Below are 21,199 nucleotides of genomic sequence, written 5' to 3' on the forward strand. Positions count from 1 at the left end.
CACAAACTTTATTTTCCTCAAGCACTGAAAAATGTAAAGACCATTCTTAAGACAAAGAGCACAGATCCACACCAGATTGGGAAGGGAAATGTAAAGGAGAGCAACGAGGGGGACAGAACAAGGAAGTGGAGGGATCGTGGGCTCTTCTCAGGTGTCTGACCCACAGCACACGGGCTGGCAGGCCACATGCAGCCCAACACAAAATCGTAAATTTACTTAAAACCATTTTTTCTGCCCATCGGTTTTTGTTAGTGTTTGTGTATCTAATGTGTGGCCCAAGGCAACTCTTCTTCTTCTGGTGTGGCCCGGGGATGCCGGAAGGTACCTGGTGGACAGGTACCTGGTGCGGTGGAAGGCTGGTTGCAGGAGGGGACCCAGAGAGAGAACACAGGCAGCCAGATGAGACTCCTGGTGTGCAGACAGGAGGGAATGCAGCCACAGTTAATGAGGCCCAGGCAGCACACAGCAACATGTGGGCAGAGGGAGGGTCAAGCTCACTGAAGGAAAATCCAGGAAAAAAAGGCCAGCAGCACACTGAAAGGGTTACCCATGCAAACACTGAAATGACTAAGGTTTAAGACAGAAGAAATGCAGACTTAACAGCGCACTAGAGCTAAATTTCTTCCAGAAATGAGGTGAGTGGTCCACAGGCCTCTCACCAGCAGAAGAGACTGTGTGTGGGGTCCACTCTGCTGCCAGGACCTGAAAAGTTGGGGGGCTCTGCAGGAGACAGTATGAGAGCAGCCAGGACAGCGAGCAGCACACCTGCCATGCCTCAGGCCCAGCGGCACACTGGCTGCCGGCAGCAACAGCCTCCCGCTCAGAAGACATTCTGGGAAAGGCATGTCCTCCCACGTGGGTCACGCTTCACTTAGATCAAGGGGAAAGGGATCTGCAGATAAGTTGAGGATGAGACATTTTCCTGAGGGCACATGGGAAAGGTTGTGAAGCCAAAAAAATCACAAAAGGATCCACATGAGGCCTTAAGGGAGCCAGGCAACACCAGAAAACCTAGGAGCTCCCTACAGAAATTAGAAAATCAGTGTGTGCATTTCCTTTAAGACCAGAAACAAGACAGGGATGCCCATTTTCACTGTTATTAAACACAGTACTGGAAGTCCCAGCCACAGCAAACAGACAAGAAGAAATAAAAGTCATCCAAACTGGAAAGGCAGAAGTAATACTTATTATTCAACGATGATATGTAAAGAACCCTAAAGATTCCACCAAAAAACTACTAGAACTGACAAAAGAATTCAGTAAAGTAGCAGGGTACAAAATAAATATTAAACCCTGGCCAGGCAGCTCAGCTGGTAGGAGCATCATCCCAATAAACCAAGACTGTGGATTCAATCTCACATCAGGGCATATACAAAAAAATCCACCAAAGAATGAATAAATAATTGGGATGACAAATCATTGCCTGTCTGTCTCATTCTCTCTCTAAAAATCAATAAATAAAAATTAACAAAATATCTTTTAAAAAATAAATATTCAGCCCTGACTAATGCAGCTCAGTCGACTGAATGTAGGCCTGTGAACCAAAGAGTTGCTGGTTCGATTCCCAGTCAGGGCACATGCCTGGGTTGCAGGCCAGATCCCCAGTTAGAGGTGCTCGAGAGACAACCACACATGGACGTTTCTATTCCTCTTTCTCCCCCCCCTTCCCCTCTCTAAAAACAAATAAACAAAATCTTTAAAATAAATAAGTAAATATTCAGAAGTCAGTTTTATTTTTATACAACAATAATGACGTATTGAAAAGGATAGCTTAAAAAAATCCCACTTACAATTACATCAAAAAAATGAAATAAAATGCCTGGGAATAATATTAACCAAGGAGGTAAAAAATCTGCACTTGGAAAATTATAAGACATCGAAGAAAGAAACTGAAAATACAAATAAATAAAGCATATACTGTGCTCATGGACAGAAAGCATTCATGTTATTAGAATGGTCCATACCACCCAAAGCAATCTATAGTCAACAAGTTACAGAGCACACACACCGGGCCAAGGGGCACGATATACTATTACCGAAAGGACCCCCCACCAGGCTCGTTATGTCCGCCATCAGACAGGAAAGACATCTCTCAATGCCAGAGTTGTGAAAAGGAAAGGAAATGTTTATTTAATGCTCTACAGACTTAAAGTAGTGACTTAACATCTTCGTTAAAATATCAAAGTCCTTTTAGGATACCCACAGACACACACACACAGTGCTTCCTTCTTCCCCCTGCCCTAACTCGGGGTACCCTGAGGAAAAGCAGCACACATCCACGTTTCAGACCACTGGCACCGTCAGCTGTGTTGCTGTCCAGGCAGGATCTCTAATTACTCCAAAGCCATGTGGCTGGCACCCTCTCACGGCCTACTAGCAAGAGTTCACCCTTCTTCCAGGCAAAGTCTCTCCTGCTTCCCAGGCCACATGGCCAAAGGGGGCACCCCACACCACATGGTCCTCTTCTACCAAAGCTGCAGGGGTCCCCACTCCGGCCAAAACCACATGGTTCTTCTTGGCAAAGCTGTGGGGAGGGGCCACCACTCTGACAAAGCTGAGTGGCACTCTCTTATTCACTGCCACGGCCCCACGGTCCCCTCTCCTCACATGGCTGTGGGGGTCTGCACTCTGCCAGAAGCACGTGGCTCTCCCCCTGCACTGCCACAGCTGCTTGGTCCTCTCCCCCACCAAAGCTGCGCATGGCTCTCCCCTCAATGGCTGCCGTGTCCGGGTTTAAATCCTCGCGCCAATCCTCCTCTGCAGCCCCATTTCCGACTCCTCCCACAACTGGCTACACGTGTCAGCACTCCCATACCCGTCCAGTTTTACTGGGCTGCCATCATGAGTCTGGGCAGGCGAAGCCCACAGTGTGGAGCCAATCTTGTCCAAGCTCTCACACAGGCGCTGTAACTCGGGGGGACTGCCCCCAGTTACATCTAGGGTGGGGAGTCCCTTCCCATCCCCTGGCTCAGAGCCTGGACACAGCTATTTAACATATCTATGCAGCCAGTTAAAGGCTATAGATATGTTACATGACCATGTCAGAGGTTAGCTGCAAAGCTGTTGCTGTAGAAAACAGCTCTCAATTGCCCTGCTCCATTTGTCCCTTCCCTCAACTCACATCTGTGGGGGGAAGGGGTGAGGACATCTTATGTCTTTCTAGTATTTCCTGGACACCCTGAGTTCTGGGCCCCATTCCAAATTCCTTTATGGGGGCCCCTCTTGGCTGCACCCTGTTTCAAACACAAATCCTATCAAAGTACCAATGGTGCTTTTCACAGAACCAGAACCTATCATGTAATGGCATATCCTACCACTTAAGTTTTTTAAAATAGCTTTTGATAAAGTTTTATTATATCCCCAATGATGACAAGCCACTGACACTTAAATTGGGCTTATTATATGCCTAGCACTTCCAAACACTACGTGTATAAATAAACTCAATGGCTATAATGAGCATCACTTGCTTTCAAATCGTCTCCTCAATGCTAATGTGACTTCTCTAGGCTTTCGGCCTTCGCAGAGGTGACTCAGCCTGGAGTTGGTCCCAGGGTTTCTCTGCCTTTGAGTGAGTGTCCCTGCCCACAGTCCAGTGACCACACCCTTGGGTCCCGGGACCACTACAAAAGACTGGAAGAATGAAAGAGCTGAGAAACTCTCCTCTGAGGGTACTGCTGGTCACAACGCTAACCTTATTTATTTTGATTTGCTGGCTCTCTTTCCTGTCTATTTTGTCCATTTAAGATAATTGAATGTGAGGGGCGGCTCACACTGACCGCATCTGTATTTTGAAGTTGAGTCAGAACACCTTACCAAATAGTTCCATGCGGTCTTCCAGCTCATGGCACAGATAAAAATAAAGGAAATTGTCATCACTCTAAAAAGTTCTTTTTATAGTGTAACTTAATTGGTGTTCTCTCTCAACAAAGCTGACCTGAATCACGGGTGAGTCAAGACGATATGGTGTCCTCAGCCAGGCTGACAATTCATGTGAGGGGGGGGTTAGTTTTTTGTTTTGTTTTGTTTCGTTTTTTGTTTTGTTTTTGGTGCATCCAATGACTCCCGCTGGCCAGAGGCGCAGTCATGTCTGGGGGAAGCCTAGTGACTGCGCACACACAGATGGTCGGGTTTATTTCTGAGTTCTGTAGCGTGCTGACCTCTGAGGCGTTCCATCTATTCCCTTTGTGAACGTCAGCCAACATACTTGTACAAGCAAGTCGCAATCCTGAGACCTTTTTCACCTCCTGAAATCATACTCATTGTCATATCTGGTCATTTTTCTATACTATCTTTACTCAAGTCTTTCTTCTCCACTCTTACTGTATATCCAATGACTCATGAAAATTAAATATTTAAGAAAATAATAACATGCTACAAAGTGCTCATTATGTGCTGGGTCTTGGAGTGGGCAGAGGTCAGTAAGAGAACCCTGACTTCGGACCGCTCCCACTTACTTAGTAGGACCTGGAGGTGACTAAGTGATGATAGGGCTCTACATAAAGCCCTTTGAGAAAGGTAAGCAGAGACCAAAGGGAGTACAGGGCAAGGCCACCTGCAAGGTCAAAAAGACTTTCAGTAGGAGATGAAATGGTAGTTAAATCTTCAGGGCCAATCAGGCGTGTGTATGAGCGAAGGAATTAAGGCATGAGACATTTATAAACTTAGTATCGCAGCATTTCAGTTATTCCTGTTTGGGTGGCTGGAAGTGAGCGTGGCTCCTTGAACTGAATCCAGTACATTGCAGCACCGCACACAGCACAGCACCGGCCACTCGTGAGAGATGAAGAAACAACACGGAAACGGAACTAAGAGCTTTTGAGTGATCAGGGCAGTCCTCACTGACAGGCTCTGCGACAGCGCTGAGTGATTTTCTCATCACAGCCACAGGCTCCTTGTTGCTCTGTTCAGTTCAACATGTGTTAAGCCCCCAGAAGGGCCTGTGCTAGGAAATTCCGTAGAGAAGACAGTCCCAGCCCTCAATGGTCACAGTCAAGCAGTGGGGGAGACATTAAGAGGCCATTTCATGATGAAGTGAAAAGTGCCACGAGAAAGGCATTCACACTTCAAACATCTCCCTTCTGTTCCAAATAATGTAATCACACTTACTTTGAATTATAAATATACCACCTTTAAAACAAGGTAAATATCTCTATAATACAGCAACCACGAATGAAAATGCTCAGCTCTAATCAGGTCTAAAACCAAAGAGTAAGGCTTGCTCTGCACAAGCAGGGGCCATCTGCAAGTCAACCTCTGCAGGACGATGGGGAACCCAGGCTGCCTGCACCTGTGGCGACCAAGGCCACTGTGGAAAACTCAGTGCCAGGAGGGACCCCCTCGTGTCCGACAAGAAAGAGAGCTGCACTCGGTGTGCACTAAGTATACAGGTGTGTGCCTCCAGTGTCAGGGGGAAGGCAAGAGAGCTCCAGTGAGGACCCGGTCCAAGATGCTGGCCAGTGTAGTGGGCACACACACAGAATCCCCTGTACCATCGTGACATGTCACCAACAGAAGGCCTGGGGCTAGGGCCATGGGGGAAACAGGCAGAGGAAAATACAGAGCTATTATATAGGGAGTAGAGAGCCCAGAAAATACAACAAACCTCTCACTCAAGAGCAAACCAATGGCTCCAGAGCAAATCTAAGCCCAGGAAAAGCTGGCCCCTCTCTCCTTATTCCCAGTGACCCAGCTACAGAGTCTGTGTCCCAGCCCCGCCACTCTAGACCATGCTGGACTAAGACTTAGATCCAAGACAAGGGACACTTTCACCAGGGGGCACAGGGAGAAACCCAGTGAACCTGAGGCTGGATCCACAGAATGGTCACTGTGGACCAGCAAGTGAAAAAGGACTTCCAGACTGGCAGGAGTAACAACCCCGACTTTCAAGGAGAGCCAGGGCTGCTACCCCACGCAGGGGACGGGAGCAGGAGGTCTGGAAGTTGGAGTCTAAGGGATGGAAGTCTCTTGGATGCTGAGTACTTTATCATCTGTTCCTTGGCCCTTTATATATTGTGAAGCATATAAGTTTTTTGTTTAATTTTTATAAAATCTAATTTGATAAAGTCAGTTTTCTTCTTGCATGGTTAGTGTTGTGCCCTAAATGTCTGTCTATGCTCAGGTCACAAAGATACTCTCACATGTTCTCCTAAACACGTTACAGCTTTAGTTTTTATGTTTAGGTCTATAACCCAGGCTGACACAGTTTTTGCAAATGGTGATAGGTGTGGGTCGAGATTCATTTTATTCTAAGTAGATGTCAACTTGTTCTACCACCATTTCTTGAAAACAATAGTTTTTAGATTGTTTTGGTTTTGAGTTTTCAGATATTTGCAATGAGAAGACACCCAGAAATGGCCTTAATTTTTCATTTACAACATTCAGCATTCAATAAAAAAAGATAGGACCAAATGACCACACACAAAAAGACAAAACCTGACAACAGAAAGTTATCAGGCACATTCTTTAACTACAATTAATATGTTCAAGAACATAAATGACAAAATGAATTCAACAGTGTAACCTATTTTCCTAAAAATCAGTTAGAAATTCTACGATACAGTAACTGAAAAGTACAATACCTGAAACTGAGAACACAACAGATGGCAGCAGATAAGACAGCAGAAAAGAGGATTAGAGAACCACGGGAAGTTAGTATGAAACTTTCAAACAAAAGCTCATAAGGATGGAAACTACAGAATGGACCCTATGAGACACATAAAATAGTGCATGGTTTAACATATGTGTACCGGAGTTCTAGAAGAAAAGAAACGAATAGGAGACCAACAATACTGGAAAAAATACTGGATGACAATTTCCCAAACTGATAAAAGACACTGAATTGGTAACAGGAGTGGACCAAACATCTCTGCCCTCATGGGTCTTCCATTCTGGAAGGAGAAAGACAATAAGAAACCACTGTAAATAATTACACGGTACATCAGAATGTAATCAGGACTTTCTTTAAAAAGGAACATACAATTTGTAAGGGAAAGGGATCAAAAGTATGGAGGGAGGCATCTGCACTATTTTATAGGATGTACAAAATCTGAAAGTAAACAGAAAAACAATTTTAACTAAACACAAATTAAAGAGAAAAAATAAGCCACACTAACAGAAACCTTAAAAAAAAAGAGTACTGTCTACAAAAGTATAGAAGAAAAGGACCAAGCATGCACAATGAGTATAAGTTGTAAAAATAAAAGCAAGTCCACAAGAATTTGTTAAGCACCTATAATTACCTGGCATACTTGATGCCAGGTGCTAGGCACACAGGACATGTGATATGATCACTTTATTCAAGAAGCTTACCAATGGAAGAGCAATGAGCTATTAGTTACTCGTAAGTATGAGAAGAATTTACATTGGGTTGGCCAAAAAGTCCATATGTTTTTTTCCATGAAGTAAAAGATACGTCTTTCATTTTCACCAGTAACTTTATTGATTTGGATATTTTGAGTATATTGGCTATATCTCCCACATGGTATAACATTGTTTTCAATTAATGTCTCAATTGGATCGCTATCAACCTCCACTGGTCTATCCAATAGTGGATCATCATCCAGCAAGAAAAATCTCCAGCATGAAACTTCCCAAACCACTTTTGACATTTTTGAAGTCACAGGACCTTCTCCATACACTGCACAAATCTTATTTTGCATTTCAGTTGTGTTTTTATGTTTCTGGAAATAATAAAATACAATATGCCGAAAATGTCACGTACTGTCTCCCATCTTCAATATTAAAATGGCTGCACAAAAATTCACCAACTTTGATGAGTTTTTTTTTTTTAAAGATTTTATTTATTTATCTTTAGAGGGGAAGGGAAGGAGAGAGGGAGAGAAACATCAATGTATGGTTGCCTTTCATGCATCCCCTGCTGGGAACTGGCCTGCAGGGAACCTGCCTGCAACCCTGGCATGTGCCCTGACTGGGAATCGAACCGCGATTGTCTGGTTCGCAGGCCCGCGCTCAATCCACTGAGCTACACCAGCCAGGGCTAGTTTTTTTTTAATGAACACTGATATGACAGCCATCACAATAGAGTCTAACAAAATTGTTTTAAATGAAGTCAAAGACAGCTAAGAGCTACTAGAGCCATCTTAAAAAACCAAACGAACTTTTTGGCCAACCCAATAGAAAGTAGTATAAAGTGTTATATGATTTCTTGAATACTTAAGAACCAGAACATAATCTCTTTAGAAAAATAAATAGGACTCCCACCAAGATGGAGGCATAGGTGGAGACGCCATGCTTTCTCACACAACCAAGTTTAGAGACAACAAAATATTAGCAACAGAAAACACAGACAAAACACAGAAAATGGAACTTTTCGGAAGTCTGATAATGAATTCTTCAGCCTGACCGGTAAGAGGGGCGAAGCCAGCAGCTGGCGAAGTGGGGTTGCACAGGAAAATTCGGTCAGACGGACTCAGGCACGCGGGTCCCAGGCGTGGGGTTGCAACGGGCAGACCCGGAGAGCGACCCAGTGAGCAACAGGCGGACCCAGAGAGGGCGCAGGGCGGCAGGTTGACTGTGGTCACACATTCGTGTGCAGATAGACCAGCAAAGGAGTGAGCAGTGAAACGGGACTGAGCAGGCCCCAGTGGCAGGAAGCAGTACAGGGGGCCACCATTTCCCCGCTCTGACCCCACCCCCACACACAGCGTCACAACCCCAGCGACCTGGGCAGCCCTGGCCTGGTGAACACCTAAGGTTCTGCTCCTCATAGGTAACAGGAGTGAACAGAGCAAAACATTATGGCTCAAGAAGAACTTAAAGCCCCAGAGCCCATAACTCTAAGTGACCAAGAAATAGCCAAACTTTCAGATGCACAGTTCAAAACACTGGTGATCAGGATGCTCACAGAACTGGTTGATTTTAGTCACAAATTAGAGGAACATATGAAGGCTAAACTAATTGAAATGAAGGTAATTGCACAGGAAACCAATAGCGATGAAAAGGAAACTGGGACTCAAATCAATGGAGTGGACCAGAAGAAAGCAAATAATGGCCAAACAGAAAAGAGTCAAGAAGCAAGAATTCAAAAAAATGAGGAGAGTCTTAGGAACCTCCAGGACATCTTTAAACGCTCCAACATCCGAATTATAGGGGTACCAGAAGGGGGAAAGGAACAGCCACCAGTGGAAAACTTATTTGAACAAATAATAAAGGAGAATTTTCCCAATCTGGCAAAGGAAATAGACTTCCAGGAAATCCAGGAAGCTCAGAGAGTCCCAAAGAAGTTGGACCCAAGGAGGAACGCACCAAGGCACATCATCATTATATTAGCCAAGATTAAAATGAAGGAGAGAATCCTAGAAGCAGCAAGAGATAAGGGGACAGTCGCTTACAAAGGAGTTCCCACCACACTGTCAGTGGATTTCTTAAAAGAGACCTTACAGGCAAGAAGGGGCTGGAAAGAGGTATTCCAAGTCATGAAATCCAAAGACCTACAACCAAGATTACTCTATCCAGCAAAACTTTCGTTTAGAATGGAAGGACAGATAAAGTGCTTCTCAGGTAAGATCAAATTCAAGGAGTTCATCATCACCAAGCCCTTATTATATGAAATGTTAAAGGGACTTATCTAAGAAAAAGATTAGAAAGATGAACGGTGAAAGGACAACAAACTCACAGTAATGAACAACCACACCTAAAACAAAAGCAAACTAAAAGGACAGCTAGATCAGGAGCAGAAACATAGAAATGAATATCACATGGAGGGTTAGCAACAGGAAAGTGGGAGAAGGAGAAGGGGGGAGATGGTACAGAGAACAAGTAGCACAGATGGTAGGTAGAAAATAGATGGGGGGGCAAGAATAGTAGGGGAAATATAGAATCTAAAGAACTTGAGACATGTAGTTCATAAACTAAAGGGGGGGAATGATGGGGGCAGGGGGTGGAGGGGAATGAAGGGGGGAATAGAACAACTGTAATGGCATAATCAAGAAAATCGAATAAAATTTTAAAAAGAGAAAAATAAATTATAGAGCAGCACTATCCAACAGAACGTTCTGCAAAATGAAAACATGCTACATCTGCACACAGTGAGGTAGCACTGGCCACATGTTGCTATTGAGTACTTAAAACATGACTAATGTAAGTAAGAAACAGAATTATTGATTTTACTTATTTCCAATTAACTTAAATAGCCACATACAGCTAATGGCTACTTAATGGACAATGGAGGTATAGATTGTGACAACCAATCTCACTTGGCTCCACATTTTAACACATGATGGGGTCTGGACACATCATAAAGATAATGAGATACATCATAAAGGTGACTAAATGTTGAAAAACAATACCTCTGGGAAAAGCCTCCAAAATAGAATTTTAAAAATATTTATATCTCACTTTGTTCCAGAAGAATTTAACATGACTGGCAAAGACTCAGAGCACAGCAAGAAAAAAATCACTTGTTAAATAAATGTTAAAAAAGAAGATCTGCCCTGGCTGGTGTGGCTCAGTGGATTGAGTGCGGGCCTGGGAACCAGAGGATCACGGTTCAATTCTCGTCAGGGCACATGCCTGGGTTGCAGGCCGGTTCCCGGTAGGGGTCCCAAGAGAGGCAGGCACGCATTGATGTTTCTCTCCCTCTCTCCTTCCCTTCCCCCTCTAAAGATAAATAAAATCTTAAAAAAAAAAAAGAAGATCTGTATATTAAATAAAGGTATAAAACGAACTTAAAATAGGTTTAAAAAAAGATTTGCCTTCTGAGAAGAAATAGTTGAGCAATATCTGAATGCTGGTATTTTATAACCATAAGCATTTTTTATAGATTTAAGTGATTCAGATACTATTCAAGAAGTGGGTTATAGAATATGGGTTTAATACAAAGCACAAATAATTTAGGCTGAGATATTAATGATCCACTTCTATTTAATAAGTTACCCCAAAACTTAGCCAACTAAAACAGTAACATTTAGGGGCCCACACAGGTCTCAGGGTCAGGAGTGTCTGAGTGGAGTGGCCCTGGCTCAGGGTCCACAGGAAGCTGTGCATGTGGCTGAAGGCTGGGACTGACGGGACGGGATCTGCCTGTAAAGTGATTCATCCCACAGCTGCTGGAAGGAGGCCCCCATCCCTCAGCACACGGTACCTCTTTAGAGGGACCCCTGAGTACCCTTACAGCATGGCGGCTGGCTTCATCAGAACAAGGCGGAGAGAGGGCAAAGAGAAAGCTGCAATGCCTCTTACGAATGACCTGATCTCAGAGACAGACACTATCACTTCTGCAGTTTTCTTATTAAAAAGCAAATCACAAGCCCCGACCAGTGTGGCTTACTTGGTTGGGCACCGACACCCCACAAAGCCAAAGTTCACCAATGGTTCAAATTCCCGGTCAGGACGTGTACAAGAGGCAACCGATAAATGTTTCTCATGTCCATGTTACTCTCCCTTTCTTCCTCCCTTCCTCTCTCTCTCTAATAAATAAATAAATATTAAATAAATACATAAATAAATAAAAGTGGATCACTAAATTCAGTCCACCTCCTCTTGAAGGACAAAGTACCAGAGAGTTTGTGGACAAACCACTACAATGAGATATAAGAATTATCTCTCCCTTGAGGGTTGGCTAAAAGTTGTAATGAGAACCTGAGATTCCTTTCCTTGGAAGTTCCAAAATTAGGATTATCATCTTTATAAAATAGCTTCCGCTGCTTTCTACAAGGCAGGAGATTAAACACAACTGGGTTCTTGGTTGCTTACAGCCCAGTTACTTTTAACAGCAGGTGCTAAATAAACAGCATCTATTAGACATAAAACACTGTGCTAAGCATTTAACATTACAGATCCTCACAATAACCGTAGAAAATGGGCAGCATCACTCCCATTTTCAAGACAGGAAAAAAGAAGTGCAGAGGGATGAGCCAGGATTTTTGGCCAGGTCTGCCTGGTTCCCAAGTTACTGTCTTTCCACTACATGACACTTCTATTACTCCATCTACCATAGACCAAAGCTCATTTTCTCGCATCGCCCCTGGGAATAACCACAAAATACACCGTTTCAGCTAATATGCTACCTTTGGTTCCATAAGTTCCTTTCTTACTTCCATCAGTCCATGTTTTGCTTGCCTGGTATTTTCTATTTGCGATTCTGAGGCCTCATTTTGTTTCACATTATGTCCCACCCAGGTCCTGGCACCCCGGCCTACCCTCCCTCTGGGTACATCTGCATTGGAGGGATCCTCTCAGAGCGACTGGACCCTGGTCCAAACCCCATGAGTCCTCTCTGAGAGGCAACGAGTGGTTGTCCAAAGACAGAGAAGCGGTGGCACAACCAGGACCAGAAGCCCGTCCTTCCAAACGCTCATCGAAGGCTCTCTGCCTCACCACCACACGCCTGCATCCCCACCCCGAGACCTGCACATCAGTTCACCTTTCCTGGTCTCCCAACTCTGCCTGGCACAACAACGCTCCAGAGTGGAAAGCAACTTTGTTTCCTCATTCTCCCCGTAATCCATACAACTTGTAAGTATTTTTCATTATTTATCCTGTCTATCCCCACAGACAATGTCCTAATCCAGGCACTTGTCTCTTTCACTTGGGCTTCTGCATCCGCTTCTTAAAAGTCCCCTGGCTTTACCCTCACCCTCTCCAATTCATCCCCCACAGTGGCAGCCAGGCAACTCTGTAATATGCAGACCTTATCATTTCACTCCCTGAGAGAACCTTCTCTAGCTCCCCATTAACTCCTCTCACAAGAGAAGAATAGAGAAGGCCTTGTAAACTGGCTCAGGTCTTGAATTTTTATCCTACAAGTTTCAGAAAGGGATCTGATGTTGGAAAGTCTCCTCTGTACCAGACACCGCGTGATTTCATTTGCTGTCTCAGGAGCCCTGTAGAATCAGCATTGGGTCCCTCCGCACACACTGGTCTTCCTAATGAGCCCTCTCCTCTGGAAGCCATGTGACCAGCACAATCCACGGCCTTTCCCGGCCCATCGGTCTCCCAACAAGCGCATCCACAAGACCCCTGTGCCACCACCTCTTCTTGTCTAAACACCCCCATGACAGTCTGTCTGCACAATTTCCCTAACACGCTTGGAAAAAATCATTTCCTATTCATCTTTGTGCTCATGGCCCCTAGTAAAGGACGTGTTTCACAGCAAGCAGTGAATAAACGCTTGGTGACTAATGACAGGGCCCTTCACGGGAACACATCTCCCAGTTAACGCATTTCCCAAAAAGCCCCTTTCAACGGGCTACGGGGCCTGTCTAGTTGCAGGACAAGAGGACCCCCAGCCCGCGTCTACTGTCTCTTTCTCCTGCACTCTCTGCTCTTCGTGGATGCAGCGTTGGAGGCAGTCTGCTGGCTTCCTGCAGCCGGACTTTCCGCGAAGCGCTTCCCGCGTGCGACACCACCAGCTCCGCTTACTCAGCCCTGTGCGTGCCCGGCCTGGGTGCCAGGGGTCTACGGCAGACTCTCCCTCAGTCCCTCTGAGGGTCCCCCCGGGGAGGTGCCGGTCCACGTCGTTCCCGTTAAACAGAGGCCGAGACCGAGGCCCAGAGCCCGGAACAGAGTCCAGCGAGCACCGGCCCAAGGCACCGCGAACTCGGCAGATTCGCCCGCCGCGTGCCTCGCACTCCCCGCACAGGCCGGAGAACGCGGTTCTGCGTCCGACACGGTTGTCGCACGAGACCGCGGAGGCTTCTGGGAACGGAGCGCGACGCCCGGCCTGGGAGGCCCGAGGCCGCACCCGGGCTCGTCCGGCTGCGGGGGGCCGCGCGGCCCAGTGACGGGCCTTCCCACGCCCCCGCCGGACCGCACGCGCCGACTGCGGGGCCCGTCGTCCGCGCGCGGCCAGCGCCCCGAGCAGCGGCCGGCGCCGCCATCGCCTCCTACTCCACTAACTGAAGCGGCCGACGGCGGCAAGGGGCTCGCCGCTCGCGGTGCCCCTGCGTCCGCACGGCTGCGCGCCGGTCCGGGCGGGTGGGGAGCACGTATCGGCGGCCCGCTGGGACCTCGGAGACCGACGCGGGAGGTTGCGGGCGGCCGCTCTACCGCCCCGGCCCCGGACGGACCGCAGGGACCTCCGCCCCCAGCAGCGCCGGAGAGGGCGGCCCGCTCCCCGCCAGGCCGCACCGCTCCTCCAGCCCGCGCGCTCGCGCCGCGGGGCCGTTACCGATTTTGCTGCTCCTTGAAGAGCGCCGTCAGCGCGCGGAGAGCCTCCAGGTCCTGGATGGGCGCGGGCACCATGACGCCGGACAGCCGGGCGGGCGGCGGCCTGGGCGCCGCCATCTTGCCGATGCCGCGCTTGACGGCGACAGGCAGCAGCGGCCGGACCAGCTGCGGCGGGAGGGGAAGCGCCGGGGGAGGAGCGCTCGGCGCCTGGGGACCCGGCCGCCGTCTCCGCGCCCGGCAGCCCGCGGCCCCGCCCGAGAGCTCGAGGGTCGCGCTGGGATCGCCCGGAGCCGCAGGGACTGCGTCGCCAGGGGAGGGGGCGCAGGCGGAAGTGCAGCCGGAGGGGACGCGGCGCGGGCGGAAATGTGGCCGGAGGGGAGGGGGCGCGGGCGGAGATCCGCGTGAGGCGCGGGGAGGGACGCCCGGAGGGTGTGGGGCCTGAGCGGCGGGAGCCTGAGGCCAAGGTTCGCCTGAGGGGGCGGAATACTTGGCCAGGTTCACCTGAGGGGGAGCGGGGGTACCGGGCCAGGTTCGCCTGAGGGGGAGCGGGGGTACGGGGCCAGGTTCACCTGAGGGGAGAGGGGTACCGGGCCAGGTTCGCCTGAGGGGAGAGGGGTACCGGGCCAGGTTCACCTGAGGGGGGGCGGGGTACCCGGTCAGGTTCGCCTGAGGGGAGAGGGGTACCGGGCCAGGTTCACCTGAGGGGAGAGGGGTACCGGGCCAGGTTCACCTGAGGGGAGAGGGGTACCGGGCCAGGTTCACCTGAGGGGAGAGGGTACCGGGCCAGGTTCGCCTGAGGGGAGAGGGATGCTGGATGGGTTCACCAGAAGAGAAAGGTTGGAGTGGAGACTGGGGCAGGGGAGCGGAGCTGGGCAGAGGCGCCCTCTGAGGAGAAGGCTGGTGACCACGTTCCCGCAGTTGAAGCAACAGGGGCCCCACAGGACCCGCCGGAATCCAGTGCAGCCACCACCCCGCCACCAAGAGATCAGTTGCCGAAGGGTGGCGACCACGCCAGGCACGTCACCCAGGGCGACAGCCTGCTGCTCCAGCTCCTCGGGGCTTCCAGTGCAGCTCAGTCAAGAAGACAAGTTCCTCAGCAGTGGGTGCAAACTGGGCTTTTTCTCAGGAGAACGAACTTTTTTTTGGGGTGTCGGCAACTCTGCCGTTTTCTGTCCGTGCCCTTGATCACGTCGTGAGTACTTCCAACAGGCGTGGTTGCCGAGCCCTGGGCCGGGCGAAGGGCCCGAACGGCTGGGAGCTCGCAGAGGCGAACGTGGCGGAGCACCGAGAAGCACCGTGACCGAGGACATGACGGCGGTGGGGGCGCTTCTGGCGCACAGTGCACGCCCTCGGCCATCTGATGTGAAGAGGGGGACAGTGTTCGGATGTGCTTCTGATGCTCTTCCCTGAATAAAATCGAGGCACAATAAGAAACGCCACTGGAGTACGCAGAGGAAATGAATGGAGCACAAGCACCGTCACTCCGTGTTGTAATGCAGCCGCATCCTTCCAAGCGACTGCGTATTCATTTACAACCATGTCCAAGCATTAGATCGCCTAGCAGTGCCCGAGATAATTCGGAATGCTTAACAATCCTTAGAAAACATTCCCCATAATACTCAAATTTATTGCCTGGATTGTAATACGTTCTGATTGGTTTCTTCGCTTCTCTTACCTGCCTGTATTCTAGATCCTTTACATATGCAAGTCAGATACTTGCAGTGTTTGCTTCCTTACTTCCTTCAACTTACCCACTCAAATGATTTATCAAATGATCTAATGAGTTTCCCTTTTCGGTATTTTTAAAGATTTGATTTATTTATTTGTTTGTTTGTTTATTTATTTTAGAGAGAAGGGAAGGGAAAACATTGATTGGCAGAAACATTGATTGGCTGCCCCTCACACGCCCTTAAACAGGAACCTGGCCTTCAACCCAGGCATGTGCCCTGACTGGGAATTGAACTGGTGACCTTTACTGAAAGGTCAGCCAGTTCTCAGGCTGGGGTTCAACCCACTGAGCCACACCAGCCAGGGCTCCCTTATCAATCTCTAAAATTGTAACATGTCACCCAAATTCCTGATCCTCAGAAATTTTTCTACACAACACTTAACACTTTTTCTATTGTAGTTCTAATTTGTTTATTGTTACTTATTTTGTTTGCTGCCAGGATATATTATGACACCTAGAAAAGGACCTACTGTAGGTAATTGTTCAATAAATATTAATTGAATTAATAAATATTTTAAAAATATTTCAGGACCATGACTCCTTGTGTTTGTCTTTCCAGGAGGCACTGAGCCATGGGTATCTCTCAGGACAACTGGCACAACAGCCACAAGGCTGGAGACGAACAAAAGTATGAGCTGGGACACCCTACTGCCAACACTTAAGATTGGCTCCCACTGCATACACACAAGTCCTCATACAAAGAGGCAGCAAAAAATACCATGTCATGAGGCTGGACATGGGCAACTTCTCCTGAGACTCCACAGGTACATGCGAAACAAGAATTATTAATGTTGTCTACAACGCATCCAACAATGAACTGGTCCACACCAACACCCTAGTAAAGAACTGCATCTTGCTCATTAACAGCACACCATACAGATAATGGAAAAAGTCTCACTATGCACTGCCTCTGGGCTGCAAGATGGAAGCCAGGTTGACTCCTGAGGAGGAAGAGATTCTAAACAAAACACATTCAAAGAAAATTCAGAAGAAATATGATGAAAGGAAAAGGAATGACAAAATCAGCAGTGTCTAGAGGAACAGTTCCAGCAGGGCAAGCTTCCTGCATGCACCATTTCAAGACTGAGCCACTGTGGCCAAGTCGATGGCCATGTGCTGCAGGGCAAGGAGCTAGAGTTCTATCTGAGGAAATCAAGCCCTGGAGGGGTAAATAATTCTCCTTCCTCCTATTTTAGCTCGTGTAATAAGGGTGGTATACTTTCTGTGGGGACAAAAAAAGAAAAAAGAAAGGAAATAACATGCCTCCAGAAGGAGAAGTACAACAATTAAAGAAGTTCAGGAAGGAGGAAGGATGGGAGAGAGTAAGAGAAATAAAAGGAAGATTAACAAAGAGAGACATGAATAGGATAGGCTAGAAATATGGGCAAATATTTCTATTTGTTTCTCCTGAAACAAAAGAATATTAAATTGGCTAAACAGTGGGAGTTATTGACTGCCTGGAATCGACTAGAGAATATTCAACCTTGACTGAATTGACAGAACTAAGTTAATATTTCACTTGGGCTAAAAGGCATTTTTTAACATTACATAATGTTATGTAATTGTTTACTTTAGATCAGTGATTTTCAACTGATGTGCTGCAAGAATTTTAAAACATGCAATACCTGACTACTTAGTCAGGGGTACTGGCCTCTTTTCCCTTACACTGTCAAATAAAAAATTCACAACAGCCAATATAACAATAGCTGTCTGGTGTGAATGAGTCAAAAGTATACCTATTTTTGTCAGATCAGAAAAAAAAAATTTTGGTGTGCTGCAGAGTATTAGTAATTATTTTGTGTGTGCCATGAGATGAGAAAGACTGAAAATCACTGCCTTAGTTAAACATGCCACCATGTTGATGTACCTGAATTAAACTTCAGTTGAAATTTGTGATACAAATTTGTGTCTTGAGCCTAGTACAGAAAAACTGGATCAGCAATGATACAGTAGTCAAGAAGTAAAAATAAATAAAAAGAAAGAAGGAAGGACAAAATGCAAAGCGAGGAAGAAAGTAGGTGAGGTTCAGGCAAAAAGATTTGAAGCAGCCCTGGGTTGTATGTCTCAGTGTATTGAGCTCCAGCCTGTGAACCAAAGAGTCACTGGTTCGATTCCTAGTTAGAGCAATGCCTGGGTTGTGGACCATGTCAGGTCCCCAGTAGGGGGTGTGTGAGGCAACCACACATTAATGTTTCTCTCTCTATCTTTCTTCCTCCCTTCCCCTCTGTCTAAAATAAATAAGTAAAATTTTTTTTAAAAAGATTTGGGCCAAAGGTCACATGGTTTTGGCACAGAAAAGAGAGAGGAAGTAGATACTGGTAAAATGGAAGATGAGTGACAGATGGAGAGAAAAATTCTTGCTTGTGCTTGCTTCCACTATCTCACTTTCTTATTACCATCTCTGCCTTTGGTTTTCTCACTAAAAAGCTTTATGTCATTGCCTCTTACTCCACTAAGGCATAATGCGTCAAGCAGGAAATCCTCTCTCAGCACTGATTTTTCAAAGACAGCCTTGTACTATAATTGTGTTTAGGTACCATCTCCCTTCATCTGAGGTCCTTCGAGGCAGAGATTTTTGTCTTCCTTATTTCATCCTTGTAGTTAGAGTCAAAGTTATAAATATGTGTTGAACTGAAAACTTTGGAGACTGAAAGGGAAAAGAATAGAAGAGTGTAATTGTAAGAGCAGGGACCTGAAAACTACAGCCTGCAAGCCAAGTCTTTCCCACTATCTATTTTTATAAATTGTATTGGAAACTGTCACAGTCATTTATTTACATATTGATTATAGCTTGTTTAATGATATAATGGCAGAATTGAGTAATTGTGACAGAGATTGTGTAGCCCACAAAACCTAAAATACTATTTGATCCTTTGTAGAAAAGGTTTGCCAATCTCTGGTAAAGAGATGAGGTTTGGAATCAGACAAATCCGGATAATGTGAACCCAGTTCTCATCTCCTAGCACCTGACCTTGCACAAACAACCATATCTTTAAGCCTTTCTTTTTAATTTGTAAAATAAAATAGTAATAATACCTACTTAATTGGGCTCAAGGTATAGTTGGTAGTGACTGACAACAGACTGCTGGTATTCAAGGCAGTAATTCTGATCTTCCTAGTTACATTTGCATTATGGGGATCAACAATTCTTATACAGTTTGTGAAGTTAGCAACCTAATTCCCATGATTGCTACCAATCCATTTTAAATTTAATTTTCATGTTTCAATTTAGCCAATATCATGAACTATATTAGAATCTAGTATTACAAAGATGAATAATATAATGCTTCAGCCATCAATCAGCAGTGGGTCTATTAGAATATCCAGAAATATAAACATACACTGATAATAAAATGTAATAATACCAGAAAGGATATACAAGGAGCTAGGGAGCTGGGAGGTGAAGGACTACTAAAGAAGACATATACCTGGCTGGTGTAGCTCAGTGGACTGAGCGGGGGCCTGCGAACTAAGGGATTGAAGTTCGATTCCCAGTCAGGGCACATGCCTGGGTTGCAGGCCAGTTCCCAGCAGGGGATGCACAAGAGGCAGCCATACATTGCTGTTTCTCTCTCTCTCTCTCTCTCTCTCTCTCTCTCTCTCTCTCCTTCCCTTCCCCTCTAAAGATAAATAAAATCTTGAAAAAATATCTGTTAAAAAAAAGACATATAAGCTGGATTTTGAAGGATTAGGTGAGCACTGGACAGGCAAAAGTGGAAGTACATTCTGGAAAATAAAGCACCAAAAATGGCCTAAGACTAGTTGGTTTTATAGTGAATTACCAAGCACAAAGAAGAGATACAATCTCTGTCTTTTATATAAGAAGTTTCACAAAATGGAAAAATTTCGCTTTTAACCTATAACGACAAGCTAGGTTATTTAAAGCAATCCTCTGAATGAGAAAAACTTTAAAAAATTAAATATTTAAAATTTGTTTCTGTCACCTAGTTGATCCAAGCAACCAAATAATCTAAATTGGGATTAAGACAAATCCAGAATGATAGCACATTTAGAGGTGTGGTAGAGACAACTGAAAACCATCTTTGGAGGACAGTGACATCCTAGGCATAAAATTATTCCTACAAATAATATTCAAATATAGCGAATAGCACAAAAATAAGTAGGCCTACAAGGAAACAAGACATTATGAGAGGAACTAGCAACATACAACACAAACAGACCCACAAACAAAAGATACTGGAATTATCATACATGAACAATGAAGCAACAGTGCTTGCTATATTGAAAGAAACAAAACACAGTTTAAAAGTCCAAGCAAGGAACTGAACTATAAAAAATGAAATAGCATATTTATAAAAGAAATAAAAAGTCTGGAACTGAAAGACTAGCACAATAAAAATTTAATGGATGGATTTAACAGCAATTTAGAGAGATCTGAGGAGAAAAATAAATGAACTGGATGATAGATCAAAAGAAATTATCCAGCATGAGGAATCAAGAATATAAAAAATAAGGAAGAGCTAAGAAGCACAGAAAAGAAATTGAGGGGAATAAAAGAAGAAATTAAGAAAATTTAACATGTAACTGAAATCTCAGGGGAGAGGAGAAATAGAATAAAAACAATACTTAAAATAGCTGAAATCTGCCAAAACTGATGAAAGATTCCAAACCACAGATTCAAGAAGCTCCATGAATATAAAATAAAATTAATAAAAAGAAATGTATAGAGAGAGGCACATCATAGTGAAACTGTAGGAGACAAAATCTGATAAGAAGCCCTGGCTAGTGTGGCTCAGTGGATTGAGCACGGGCCAGCGAACCTAAGGAAGGCGGTTGATTCCTGGTTAGGGCACATGCCTGGATTGCAGGCCAGTTCCCAGCAAGGGGATGCACGAGAGGCAACCATACATTAATACTTCTCTCCCTCTCTTCTTCCCTTCCCCTCTAAAGATAAATAAATAAAATCTTTTTAAAAATCTAATAAGAAGCCATAGGAAGGCCTGGTTGGTATAGCTCAGTGGACAAAGCATGGGCCTGTGAAGCAAAGGGTTGCCGGTTTGATTCCCAGTCAGGACACATGCCTGGGTTACAGGCCAGTTCACGACAGGGTACGCATGAGGCAACCATACATTGATATTTCTCTCCCTCTCTCCTTCCCTTCCCCTCTAAAGATAAATAAAATCTTTTTTAAAAAGCAACTTCATCTAAAGGACCATCCAAAGTATAAAGTAATAATAATGTGTTACGGGTTTAAAATAAGAAAGAATTAGAACAGTCATGGCATGGTTCTGCTCCCATGAAACCACCTGGGGTCTTTTCCTCTTCTGGCGTCCCAACTCATGCTCCCAGGTCTCTCAAAATGCCTGCTCTGCATAGGCAACA

General features: G+C 45.8%; 1 protein-coding gene and 1 pseudogene across 1 annotated transcript in view; one reads left to right on the forward strand and one right to left on the reverse strand.

Moving 5' to 3' along the window:
• ATXN10 (ataxin 10) overlaps positions 1-14,553 on the reverse strand; it is a 130,899-nt gene extending 116,346 nt beyond the window's left edge. Inside the window, exon 1 of the mRNA XM_037160549.2 lies at positions 14,129-14,553. Coding sequence (XP_037016444.2) covers positions 14,129-14,244 — 116 coding nt within the window. The 5' untranslated portion in view covers positions 14,245-14,553. The remainder of the gene's footprint in view (positions 1-14,128) is intronic.
• Positions 14,554-14,884: 331 nt separating this feature from the next.
• LOC119060421 (40S ribosomal protein S8-like) lies at positions 14,885-18,073 on the forward strand (annotated as a pseudogene).
• The last annotated feature ends 3,126 nt before the right edge of the window (positions 18,074-21,199 follow it).

Source organism: Artibeus jamaicensis, unplaced genomic scaffold (assembly GCF_021234435.1).
Source record: "Artibeus jamaicensis isolate MK-2021 breed Jamaican fruit bat unplaced genomic scaffold, CSHL_Jam_final contig_233, whole genome shotgun sequence".
Taxonomy (NCBI): domain Eukaryota; kingdom Metazoa; phylum Chordata; class Mammalia; order Chiroptera; family Phyllostomidae; genus Artibeus; species Artibeus jamaicensis.